The sequence below is a fragment of the Clarias gariepinus genome, chromosome 20 (genome assembly GCF_024256425.1).
Source record: "Clarias gariepinus isolate MV-2021 ecotype Netherlands chromosome 20, CGAR_prim_01v2, whole genome shotgun sequence".
Taxonomy (NCBI): Eukaryota; Metazoa; Chordata; class Actinopteri; order Siluriformes; family Clariidae; genus Clarias; species Clarias gariepinus.
In genome coordinates, this window is record NC_071119.1 from 1,069,973 (window position 1) to 1,083,788 (window position 13,816).

The following is a 13,816-nucleotide window of genomic DNA, read 5'->3' on the forward strand; positions in this document are numbered from 1 at the left end:
CGATCTTCCTGGCCTTGGTCAAGCACCGCTTGCTGTAAATCGATTGCAGGTCAGGGAGCTCGATGCGGATGATGCGCTCAGCTGATCGCACCACCCTCTGTAGAGCTCGTCTGTCCTGCATGGTGCTGTTCCCGAACCAGGTCGTGATATTTCCCGTCAGGATGCTCTCTATGGTGCAGGAGTAGAAATTCCTGAGCACCTTGGAGGGCAGTCTAAAGTCTCTCAAGCGTCTGAGGTGGTAGAGATGCTGCCGGGCCTTTCTTACCACGGTGTTGATGTGACAGGACCATGCCAGGTCCTGCGTGATGTGAACACCGAGGTATCTGAAGCTGTCCACTCTCTCCACTGGGCTCCTGTTGATGACGGGGGTCTGCTAGTTCCTCACCTGCTTTGTTCTAAAGTCCACTATCAGCTCCTTTGTCTTACTGACGTTCAGGAGGAGATTGTTTCTCTGGCACCAGTTCTCCAGATTTCCAACCTCCTCCAGGTAGGCCGTCTCATCGTTGTTCGTGATCAGGCCCACCACAACAGTGTCGTCAGCAAACTTGATGATGGTGGTGGAGCTGGTAGTGGCCACGCAGTCGTGGGTGTACAGAGAGTACAGCAGGGGGCTCAGAACACAACCCTGGGGGGCTCCAGTGCTGAGAGTGAGGGAGGCTGAGACATGTCCGCCCATCCTTACTGCCTGTGGTCTGCCAGTTAGGAAGTTGGAGATCCACTGACACATAGATGAGCTGAGTCCCAGGTGCTCCAGCTTGGTGGTAAGTGTGGAGGGAATTATGGTATTAAATGCAGAACTGTAGTCGATGAAGAGCATTTTCACATAATTCCCCCTCCGAGTGTCCAGGTGAGTGAGAGATGTATGGAGGAGATGAGAGATTGCATCGTCCGTGGAACGGTTTGGACGATAAGCGAACTGTAGTGGGTCGAGTGTGTCTGGTAGTGAAGAGATGATGAAGTCTCTGACCAGGCGTTCAAAGCACTTCATCACTACTGAAGTGAGGGCTACAGGGCGATAATCATTGAGGGAAGCAGGATGAGGTTTCTTTGGGACAGGAACAACGATGGACTCTTTGAAGCATGTGGGGATCACCGACTGAGATAAAGAGATGTTGAATATCTCAGTGAACACAGGTGCTAGCTGGTCTGCGCAGGCTCTGAGGATACGGCCTGAGATGCCGTCTGGTCCTGCTGCTTTCCTGGTGTTCACTCTCTTGAAGGCTCTCCTCACGTCATGCTCGGTGATGATGAACGCGCTTCCGGTGCTGGCAGTGACTTCCTGTCTGCAGCCGTTAGCGCCGCTAGCATTAGCATCGCTAGCGTCCTTAGCTGCAGCCTCGAAGCGAGCATAGAAAGTGTTCAGCTCATCTGCCAGAGACACGTCTGCGTTTAACATACCGGATGTTGGTGCTTTATAATCCGTTATTGTCCTTAATCCCTGCCACAGGCTCCTAGAGTCACTCTGTTGGAGTTGTGACTCTAGTTTCCTCCCGTAGCGCTGCTTCGCCTCTTTCACCGCCTTCCGGACGCTGTATGACGCAGCCTTGTACGGTTCCATGTCCCCCGACGCGAGTCCCGTGTTGTAGGAAGCGGTGCGAGATCTCAGAGCGTCGCGGATGGTTTTATCCACCCACGGCTTCTGGTTGGGAAACGTTTTAATAGTCTTTTTTTCTACGGTATCGTCCGCTAATTTCCCGATGAATCCCACAACCGCTTCCGTAAACACGCTGACGTCACCATCGGAGCTGTTTCTGAACATGTCCCAGTCTGCGTCATCGAGTGCGTCCTGTAACGCGGCCACCGATTGGTCCGTCCAGCGCGCGATCTCCCTCTGAACCGGAACTTCCTGTTTCAGCCTTTGTTTGTATTTTGGCATGAGGAAGATGGCGGCGTGGTCGGATTTACCAAACGGTGGACAAGATTGTGCCTTGTAGCCGTCCTTGACCGTTGTATAGCAGTGGTCCAGTGTCCTTTCGCCCCTGGTGGGGCAAGTAATGTGCTTATAAAAGTTCGGCGCTGCACGTTTGAGGTTGGCACTATTAAAGTCCCCCGCCACAATAAGCGCAGCGTCCCGGTGTTGTGTCTGATGCTGTGTGAGTGCCTCATGCAGCTCGCATAAGGCAGTGTCCGTGTCCGCTTGTGGTGGAATATAAACGGCGCTGATTATGACCGATGTAAACTCCCGAGGAAGGTAAAAAGGACGACACATGATGGACAGTAGTTCCAGGTTTGGTGTGCAGGAGTGTGTAAGAGGAACAACGCTCGCGCTGTTGCACCAGCTGCTGGCCAGCTGGATGGCGTGGTCCGGCACCGCTGGGTTCAGCCATGTCTCGGTGAAGCAGAGGAGATTGCAGTCCCGAATGTCTCTCTGGAACTTTATCCTGGCCCTGAGGTCATCTAGCTTGTTTTCCAGTGACTGGACGTTGGCGAGCAGGATGCTAGGCAGAGGTGTGCGGTGTGCACGGGCTTTCAGCCTGTTCCTGACGCCGGCTCGTTTCCCTCGGGGCCGCCGCTTCGCGTCGCGTCCTTTGTTGTCCCTCAGGATCTCACTCGGCCAGCTCGGATCCGGAGTTAAAAACATTGAATTGTGAGTACATTGTATACCAATAGAGCCAAGAGTGTCTCTATCATAACTAATGTACCCCATGGTGGTAATTTTGCCGGTTTTAAAACGCTGTAAACTAACTTAAAGAACAAAAACAAAGAAAAGGTGGTCGGAGCAGTCGTGACGGCAGCCGACCTCACCGGCGCCATCTTGGAATAATGTACTGTGGAACTGTCTCTACTTTTTGGGAGGTTTTTATACCTATCAATGTCCAGGTTTTGAAGAAGGAGATTGACAAGCTTAAACCCTCTTCTTGCTCTAGTGATATCATTCATCCAAGATTCCTAAGATTAATTCTGGTTTCAATTGGGCCAGGCTTGGTATCTCTCATTAATAAGTGTCTCCAAACAGGCTGTGTTCCGGCCAATCTTAAAGTGGCTACTGTCACTCCTTTGCTCAAGAAGCCTTCACTGGATCCTTCTGTCCTAAAGAATTTTCGGCCAATTTCTGTCTTACCTTTCGTTTCTAAGGTATTGGAGAAAATTGTGCTGGATCAATTTCAATGTTTTGTGACTAATATGGGTATTCATGAGGTTTTTCAATCTGGTTTTAAGTCTGCTCACAGCACAAAGTCCGCCCTTTTGAGAGTGTTAAATGATATTTATGTCTCCACTGACTCCGGAGATTCTGTGATTCTTCTTTTCCTGGATCTATCGGTGGCCTTTGATACTGTCGACCACTCTATACTACTATCTAGATTAGAGTCTTGGGTGGGTCTAAAAGCTAATGTTCTAAAATGGTTTTAGTCATATTTGTCTGACAGAAAGTTTTTAGTAAAGAATAATTTCACTTCTTCCCTGGCACCTCTGACCCGTGGCCTTCCACAAGGCTCTATCTTGGCTCCATCTCTGTTCTCTCTCTATATGCTACCTCTGGGTTCTATTTCACGGAAACATGGTGTATCTTTTCATTTTTATGCAGATAATACTTAAATTTATCTTCCCATCAAAAGAAACAACGCTACTGCTACCACAGCATTGTCTAGAGGAGGTTAAATCATGGCTAGCTTAAAACGTTCTTTTCCTAAATGAAGACAAGACCAAGGTAATTGTTTTTGGTCCTAATAAGAACTCTCAGCATTTTAGCCCTGATCTGGACAGTTTATCTGTCGTCAGATCATCACAGGTGCATAACCTTGGTGTTCTCATTGACCAGCATTTAAAATTTGATAAACATATCGCCTCCGTTATTGGATCCTGCTTCTATCAGCTTCGACTACTCGCTAAAATAAAACACTTCCTCACCCCCAAAACTCTAGAAATGGTTGTTCATGCATTCGTTACGTTTCGTCTAGATTACTGCAATTCTTTATACTGCGGTATTTCCAAATCTCAAATTGCTCGCCTACAGCTTGTACAAAATGCAGCAGCAAGATTTCTTCGTAAATGTCATAAGCATGAACACATCACTCTGATTCTGAAAGATCTACACTGGCTGCCAGTCTCTCAAAGAATTCATTTTAAAATTCTTCTCTTTGACAGAGCCTCCGAGTGGCGCAGTGGCAAAGTGCTCGCCCTATCATCCGGAGATCGCTGGTTCGAACCCCGGGTGATGCTGTTTTCCTCTCACAGCCGGAGGCACAGAGAGAGCTGATTGGCCGAGCTCTCTCAGAGGGGAGGGATGAGAGGTACTTGCGCTCCCACATTAATCACGGCTCTACAGCCAATCAGGGGCGTCTGTGAGCTCGCGCACGCGGAAGGGGCGGCTAGCGCTTTCCTCCGAGTGTGTTACTCCACCCCTAACGGTGCGTGAGCGAGCAGTTCGAAAAGATGCGGTTGGCTCGCGTCACGTGGTTCGGAGGAAACACGGGATAGCTTTTGTCCTCCCGACTGAGTGGTTGTAGTTGCCTAAATGGGAACCCCCCCTAGTGACGGGGAGGAATTGGCCACGACTAGATTGGGGAGGAAAATCCGGAAAAAGAATTGGACAGGACTAAATTAAAAAAAATAAAAATAAAAATAATTCTTCTCTTTGTGGATATATCTCTACATAACCTAGCACTAGTCTACCTCTCTGAACTTCTTCATCTTTACTCTCCTTCTAGAACACTAAGATCATGTGATCAGGCTCTATTAGTAGTCCCACACATGAGGCTCAAGCGTAGAGGGGCACGGGCATTTGCGGTAGCAGGGCCTCAACTTTGGAATACTTCGTCTTTAAAGATTAGAATGGCACCTTCTCTGTCTTCTTTTAAGTCCTTGCTCAAAACCTATTTTTTCTCGTTAGTGTATTAATTCTGTTATATAGTGTGTTAAACAGGTTGTGTTACTTTTGTGTGTACTGTTTTTGGGGTATGTTTTATGATTATGCTTTTCTGTGAAGCACTTTTGTCAGCCTAAAGGCTGTTGTAAATGTGCTATACAAATAAATTGAACTTGAACTTAAATTGTGTGTATGTGTCATGTCTGTTATGGGACTCCAGAGACTGACACAAGAACACCAAGACCCCCCTCCCACCTCCCTCCCACCCACCATCCCCCCACACACACACACTATAAAACCCTGTGGATGTCCTCTTCAGCGTGCAATGTGTGTCATGTGCTTGTGGAAGTGTTAAAGGGTTAAACTGTGCATTCTAAGGATCGACACAAAATCACCTGGTGAGTGACGCTGCCCTGCCTCTGAAATTTTATTATCATATAAATATACATTTTTAGTAAGAATACAAATGTGTATGGAACTAGTGATAGGGTTGTTATAGTAACTGCTCAGTCATATCATAATTTCTGACTGTAAATGCATAAAAAGTGAAATAGTTTTATTTTTCTGTCCTCTTTTCTAACAGAGATGGCGAGCTGGATCGTTGTGTCTGTGGCGTTTGCGTCTATAAACCTCTGTCTCTCTATTAGAGGTAGAACTTCACCCATATTCTTTATTCCTCACATTACTGACAGAGATCTCTCCTGCTTTATTAATAATCTTCAGTCTGGCAGTGTGTACAGATACAGAGATGGAAATTTTTTGTTTAACCTAACAAATCACAATGTTTTTAATAATTAAAGGATAAATTAATGTATAATGGCGTAACCCCACTGCACCCCCCTCTGCAGAAATGGAGTATTTCAGTCCACAGAGCTGCAAAGAGCTGATGCAAAGATATCAAACCACCAAAGGTAAGATTTATCTAAAACACAATCTCATTCAGAGCGTCACTCAGAGCTACAGTGTGGAACGCGGTGTTATTATTTTATGCATGTTGTCGTAGATGGTCTTTATTACCTGAGCACACCGAGTGGGACCGTGTATCAGACGTACTGTGACATGACGACTGCAGGAGGAGGATGGACTCTGGTGGCCAGCGTTCATGAGAACAACCTTTATGGAAAATGCACCACCGGTCTGTGGTCTCATTTTATGTTCATATTTATAATAAAATTCAGATAATAATCAGCTAATGTACCTCTAATGTTTATCTACCGTTCATCTAACACTTCTCTAACATTTCTCTAACACTCTTCTAACAATCCTCTAACATATATCTAAAATGATTTTAACCTTCAATATGTCTCTAACATTTATTCCTAATATCTAACTGTAATGCATATATAATGTTCATTTAATTCTCTTCTTAAATTTATCTCATGTTCATTTAACATACTCTAATGTATCTCTAACATTTAGTCCCTTTAGCAATATCCCTGAGGGGGACAATAATATAATATATAAAGTATTTTGATAATGCTGATGTTGTTTTTCCAACCTTTAATGAAAACTTCAATAATGCTTATTTAATGTTTATTTAACCCAAAGATACTGCTGTTCTAATGCTCCTCAAATTTTTATCTAATCCTTATCTAACCCTGCTCTAACGTTTCTCTAACTCTGATCTGAAGGTGATCGCTGGTCCAGTCAGCAGGGAGGGCATGAAAATGAATCTGAGGGAGACGGATCATGGAGTAACACCGTCACATTCGGCACTGCAGAAGCTGCAACCAGTGATGACTTTAAGGTCTGAATCACAACAAACCAACACACAAACCTAAACAACTGAAAATATGTCATAAATATTACAAGTGTTATAAACTTTACACTAATAACGCACACTCTGACATTTAACTCCAAATAGACGAGTTAAAGAGAAACATAAAGAACATTGCATTGTGGGAAAGGTCACAGGGTAAAGCTTCATAAACTTGTTGAACATAAACTATATTTTTCTTGTTTAAGTTTAAAGTGTAAAGTTTTATTGCGTGAATTACTGGATTAAATGATCCACCATACATTAGCTATAGGTCCCTGCTAACACTTTTGAAGTAAATAAAATGACACATGAAGTGTATCAATGTCACGTTGTAAACATTTGTATATGTTTATCTATGATACAACAAAATATGAGATTTTTCTGCTTTTGATGAGGACTCGACCTTTGACCATGAGCATGCGCAGTAATATAAGTTAATCTCATAGCTTCACTCATATTACTGCGAAAAACTAGAGAAAACTCTAACATGAAAAGATTCCTCCTCTTTTTTCATCTGCATCTTCATCTCTGTTCTTCCTCCCACAGAATCCTGGGTATTATGACATCACAGCGGATGATGTGGCAGTGTGGCACGTTCCTAATGACAGGCGAGTGAATCAGTGGAAACAAACATCATTCCTGCGCTACCATACCGAGACCAAATTCCTCAACAGCTATGGAGGAAATCTCTACAATCTCTTCAAGGTGAGAGACAATTCCCTCCTGGAGTGTGTGGCTCAGACATGTTAAGAACTGTTTTAAAAAATGTTCTATTTAATAGAAACATATACTGTGGTATGTTTAAAACTTGATTCCCAGGTGTTGAGCTATTTCAATTCATATTAATTTGTTTATATTGCACTTTTTGCACTTGATGATAAACTTAACTTAAACACTTTCGCTGTTATACTGATATTCCAATTTCAATTTTATTCAATTTTATTTGTGTAGTGCCTTTAACAATTGGCACTGTCCCAAAGCAGCTTTACACAATCAAAAGAATTATTTTAGGTTTGTATGGAATTTGAATGTGTATGAATCAAAATGGTCAGATAGTCCCTGATGAACAAGCCGAGGGCGACAGTGGCAAGGAAAAACTCCCTGAGATGGTAATAGGAAGAAACCTTGAGAGGAACCAGACTCAACAGGGAACCCATCCTCATCTGGGTGAAACAGAAAGCAGTATTTGATCTGCATTCATACAGTATGTTAGTTGGCAGGCAGTTCAGCATAACAGCTGATGTTAATTGATGTTAATATGAAGTCCAGATAGTTATTGAAAACTCGGGTAGACTTTTGAACTGTCAAGTCCTTAGAGAAACAGCTGCCAACACCAGTTGAGGCCAGAACCATTTTCTAGGTAGCGAGAACCATCCCCAGACACGAGACGCATCCCAAAGATACACACGGAGCATCCATGCGACGAGATCTTCAGCCAGAAGCGGGGCACCAGGATGGGTCAGACAGGTCCGGAGGGCAGATGGAGTCTGGATCACTGGCAGCTCAGGAACATCATGTGTAGCTCGACAGAGAGAGGGAAAGAGAGAGAGGAAAGAGAAGGAACAGGAGAGAGAGCAGAAGAGGAGAGATAACAGTTAGGTCTGGTCATAATGTATAATGTAAATGTATATTTACTGTAAAGTGCGAGCAGTGTAAAGTTTTTCTAAAGTTACGTAGTAGGAGAGGCGAGTTGCTTTGTCTGTCTGCTGTGCTTCGGTAAGCTTTTCTGGCCAGGAGAGACTTAGTCAAACACACACACACGTTGTCTGTCAAAAAGGTCTCTGTTTATTAACAGCAAAAGATGGGGTTTATATATGTTTGACCAAACGCCTGTGCCATAGACATATGTTACTACCAAGAACATGAACCATTGTAAATGTCCTGGTGAGATCCTGAAGAATCAAAGAAGAGGAAGATAGAGAGGTGTTATGAGGGGTCCGTCCAGAGACAGATCACAAGATGTTGGCTCGAGTTAGGGGGAGAGGGGGAAGGAGACAGAGGGGGAGAGAGAGAGAGAGAGAGAGGGGGAGAGGCATAAAGAGAGAATGGGAAGGTGAGCGTGGGAGCGTTCGTGAGAGCAGATGCAAGGGGAGACAGGAAGATAGCAGCAGGAAAGATTTAACATGTTAATATCAGATCTATGAGGAAGAGAGCAAGAGAGTAGAAATGACTCCTTTACATATAAAATAATTTTAACAACCATAATACTCTACGTCCATGAGTCCCCCAGATCTGCTCCTTTACCTAAGCCAAATCTATTTATAAGAATGCTTGATTAAATAAATAGGTTTTTAGCCTGGACTTAAACACTGAGACTGTGTCTGAGTCCCGAACACTATTTGGAAGACTATTCCATAACTTTGGGCCTTTGTAAGGAAAAGCTCTGCCCCAGCTGTAGTTTTCATAATACGCGGTACTGATAAGCAGCCTGCATCCTTTGATCGAAGCGTAGGCGTGGCGGATCGTAAGACACTAGCAGTTCACTCAGATACTGCGGCGCGAGACCATTTAATGCTTTATATGACAAGAGTAGTATTTTAAAATCAATGCGAAATTTCACAGGGAGCCAATGAAGTGAAGATAAGATAGGTTTGATGTGCTCATATCTTCTGGTTCTAGTGAGGACTCTCGCTGCTGCATTCTGGACTAGCTGAAGCTTGTTTATGCACCTAGTTGAACAACCAGACAGTAAGGCATTAAAATAGTCCAACCTAGAGGTGATAAAAGCATGAACTAGTTTTTCTGCATTGTTTAGCGACAATATATTTCTTATCTTGGCAATATTTCTGAGGTGAAAAAAAAATGCTATTCTGGTAATATTATCTACATGAGCTTCAAATGAAAGACTGGAATCTATAATCACACCGAGGTCTTTTACTGTTGCACTTGATGGAACAGAAAGGCCAAAAGTTACAGAGTGATCTAGAATCTTACTTCTAGCTGTATGCGGTCCTATGACTAGAACTTCTGTCTTATCTGGGTTAAGCAGAAGGAAGTTAATTAGCATCCAATTTCTTATGTCCTGCACACATTGCTCAACTTTGTTAATCTGGTTTATCTTATCAGGTTTTTCTGAGACATATAACTGTGTGTCGTCAGCATAACAGTGAAAACTTATACCATGCTTACGGATTAAGTTGCCCAGAGGAAGCATGTAAAGGGAAAAAAGCAGTGGGCCTAAAACTGAACCCTGTGGAATACCAAACTCCACTAGTGAACATGCAGAATAATCACCATTTAAGTCTACATACTGATCGGTCAAATAGGATCTGAGCCAGGAGAGGGCTGTACCCTTAATTCCTACTACATTTTCTAATCTGTGAAGAAGAATACTTCTGTTATGTTAGGGCCAGGGGTAGCTCAGTGGTTAAGGCATTGGACTACGGTTCGGATGATCCCAAGTTGCCACTGTTGGGCCCTTGAGCAAGGCCCTTAACCCTCAACTGCTCAGATGTGTAATGAGATAAAAATGTAAGTCGCTCTGAATAAGAGCATCTGCCAAATGCCCAAATGTAAATGTAATACTATGATCAATGGTGTCAAAAGCTGCACTGAGGTCGATTAATACAAGCATGGTTACACAACCTTGATCTGAGGCCAATAGGAGGTCATTTACTACTTTAACGAGTGTCTCTGTGCTATGATGAGGCCTAAATCCTGACTGATACAGTTCATGTATGTTATTTGTATGTAGATATGAACATAGTTGCTGTGCTACTATCTTTTCCAGAATCTTAGAGATAAAGATTTTCCAGTTACCCAACACTCAGTATCAGATCAATTCCTACCTGCCATTATTATCCAAATGAGGATGGGTTTTCCTGTTAAGTCTGGTTTCCCTAAGGTTTCTTCTCCTAACCCTAACTCAATTGCCATTTCAGAGAGATTTTTCTTTCCACAGTTGCCCCGTGACAATTCTGATTTATACAAATTTTGTCACGCAGTTCATACTGATTTTTTTTTTTATTCTGTAAGGCCGCTTTGCAACAATGACCAATGTTAAAAGCATTTACATTTAAGCTTTTGGCAGACGCTCTTATCCAGAGCGATTAACATTTTTATCTCATTATACATCTGAGCAGTTGAGGGTTAAGGGCCCTGCTCAAGGCAACTTGGTGGTTGTGGGGTTTGAACCTGGGATCTTCCGAACCGTAGTCCAAAGCACTATCAACAAACGATAAATAAAACTGAATTGAATTAAATAGGTGAAGGGTAGTGAAAATACTGGATACATGGTCACTGATTATACAGGTCTTTGTATGAAAGAAATAAAGGCAGTGTTGCAGTGTTGAGATAGACATGCTCTTTTGTTCCTTCATTTATTTTGTCATCAGTCTAGTTCAGTGCTAGCTTTTGAAACAGGGGAAGCTAGCTGGCTAGTTTCTCCTTCCACGAGCTACTTTAATTATATAAACAAACTAATATTAAAATGCTACTAGAAACTAGGAGCAAAGTCAAGAATGCTTTAATGTTTTTTTATTTATTTAAAGAATGATATGTCTAAAACAAAAAATGGTTTATATCACCAGCAAACAATACAGAGTGCTGTAGTTCTTCGTACCACTTCACCTGCAAATCCGCATGGGACTGAACTCAAATCTCTATAGCGCTGATGTATACTTAAGACATGCTGTCAATCAAAAATGGGGTTCCGCCCTTTAAACAGCTCCTCCAATCATCATGCAGCAGCCCAGCGTCCTGGCCCGCCCACTGCTCCATTCACTCCCAGAGAAGCTGAGCTTCCCTGGAAGTGACGGTTTTGGTATTTTTTTATGACTCTTTGAAGAACCTTCCATTCTGCGTGGGTGGTGTTTCCAAACCAGCCTGTGATGTCACATGTGAGGATGCTCTCTAAGTTCTTGGTAGGCCTGGATGAAGGGGCATTGGCTGAGCCCAGCCTTTTTTATAAATACAATTCAATTCAACTCAAATTTATTTGTATAGTGCTTTTAGCAATTTCCATTGTCACAAAGCAGCTTTACACAATCAAAAAAAAAAAAAAGAGATGTTAATGTGTATGAATCAAAATGATAAGATGGTCCCTGATGAGCAAGCCTACCAAGAACTTAGAGAGCATCCAAGAGCGACCGTGGCAAGGAAAAACTCCTGAGATTGCAATAGAGAGAAACCTTGAGAGGAACCAGACTCAACAGGGATCCCATTCTCATATGAATCAAGCAAAATTCTTGCCCAAATAAAACATACTAAAATCAAGGAAAATTAGTAAACCATGAATACGAGAAAGCTGTACTCGAAGCATCGCACACACAGTGGAGCACCATCTTGGATCCTTAAATCATCTAACATCATTGTATGTTTGACACTAATCTAACATCATTATATGTCAAACACTGTCCTAGCAATGATCTTACACTAATCTTGTGTTCATCTTAACACTGATCTAACATTCATCTAGCATCAATCTAATCTTTATCTACTGTAATACAAATGTAATGTTCTTCTATTACGTAGATACCATTCATCTTTACTAAATGTTGATCTAACATTTATCTAACTCTCACATCATAACATTTAAATTACATTCGTATAACCTTCATCTAACAATCAGGGCTCATTTAACATTTATCTAACATTTATACAACTCTTATAATGTTTGCATTTACCTAACCCACTTAACAACATTTATGTAACAATAACATAACAATCATCAAACTTTAATCTAATACTCATTTAATCTCTACATCATAACCCTGATGAAACTCTTATAATGTTCAGATTTCTGTTGTTTGTATATTTACAGTATTTACAGTAACTCTCCTGTTTACAGCAATTTCCTGTGAAGTACAACGTTGGAAGTTGTCCTGCTGACCACGGTCCCTCTGTTCCTGTAGTGTACGACGTCGGAGATGCTGTATCCAACCATAACCTGTATGGACCCAACATCAGAGGTGAGGTGTTGCCTTTACTTCTGAGATGATTTAATGTTTAGTACATGACTTACACATTTGATTGTGTGACTCCATAGAGAGGACGGATCCCGGATTCATCACGTTTCGAGCGATAAACTATGAGAGAGCAGCGATGGCGATCTGTTCCGGAGTCAAACCCAATGACTGTCACAATGAACACGTGAGAATCTAATCTGATCTGTTCACATGTAATGAGACTAGATTAACGTCCTAGTTACTGATACTGGTGCAAAACACTTCTCTCCATCATAACTGAGCTCTAAATGCTAGATAAAAGAACCAAAACAATTTGTGTACTTCTGCACTAAATAGTACACAATGATTACAGAATGTTTAGTGCTGTAGTGTAGACACGTGAGATGAAGCCTGGTGCAACATATCATTAGTTAATGCACTGTGTGAGGCTTCCCTCTGCACCTGGCCATATAAACTCCCTGTTCAGTCCACCAGATGGCGACTCAAAGCAGCACAATCATGGAAGTGACTAAACACAGAAATTCTAAACACAAAACTTATACACATATAATGCATTGTGTTTAACTAGTCTGTTTCTCTACTGATTAAAAATGATTAACAGGCCCATAATTGTAACATAAGTGCATGCTGGTGTATGTGTGTAGTGCTGTATAGGAGGAGGTGGACATTTTCCAGAAGACTCTCCGAGGCAGTGCGGTGATTTCACATCTTTTGACTGGGACGGTTACGGCACACATGCCCACTGGAGCGCCAGTAAACAGGTGACGGAGGCGGCGGTGCTTATCTTCTACCGCTGAGAGAGATCATACAGATCACACGCCAGATCATACACCAAATCCTCAAAAATGTTTGAACAGAATTACAGTTTAAACAAATAAATAATGTGTTTTTTTTACAGCAATTGAGAACTGTGTTTGTGTGTTGAATGTTTTTCTGATTAGGATATACTCCATATACTAGTTCCAGGGGGTCACTCCTAACCATTCTAGATTAGACAATGTCACAATATCTGGAAAGTTAGAGTCTGTGTGAATAATAAAAAGGTTGAGAAGAAGTTTTAAAAAAAGTTTAATATCAAGAAGTCAAACATGTACAACTGTAACATACCAAACAGCTCCAGAGCCCTCACTCAGTGTGTATCATTACAAACACAAAGCGGACGAAGTCACTGATTCATTGAATCATCAATTCATAAGCTCATTGATTAAAAAAAAAAGTTTCCCCATAAATGCAGGTTAAACACTGTTAGCAAGATATTTAATTTAAAGTTCATGGCCATTTCTCCATGTGATGGTGAACAAGTCAAGTGCTCATTAAAAAAGAAAAAGATAAGCTCAGAGATGA

General features: G+C 42.3%; 1 protein-coding gene across 1 annotated transcript; it reads left to right on the top strand.

Moving 5' to 3' along the window:
- The first annotated feature begins 5,153 nt into the window (after window positions 1–5,153).
- Window positions 5,154–13,365, top strand: LOC128508349 (intelectin-like). The gene is made up of 9 exons (XM_053479642.1): window positions 5,154–5,205; window positions 5,391–5,456; window positions 5,656–5,718; window positions 5,811–5,942; window positions 6,439–6,554; window positions 7,113–7,271; window positions 12,355–12,475; window positions 12,553–12,656; window positions 13,117–13,365. The coding sequence occupies exons 2-9, from the start codon at window positions 5,393–5,395 to the stop codon at window positions 13,267–13,269; spliced, it is 912 nt and encodes a 303-aa protein (XP_053335617.1). The 5' UTR covers window positions 5,154–5,205; window positions 5,391–5,392; the 3' UTR covers window positions 13,270–13,365.
- The last annotated feature ends 451 nt before the right edge of the window (window positions 13,366–13,816 follow it).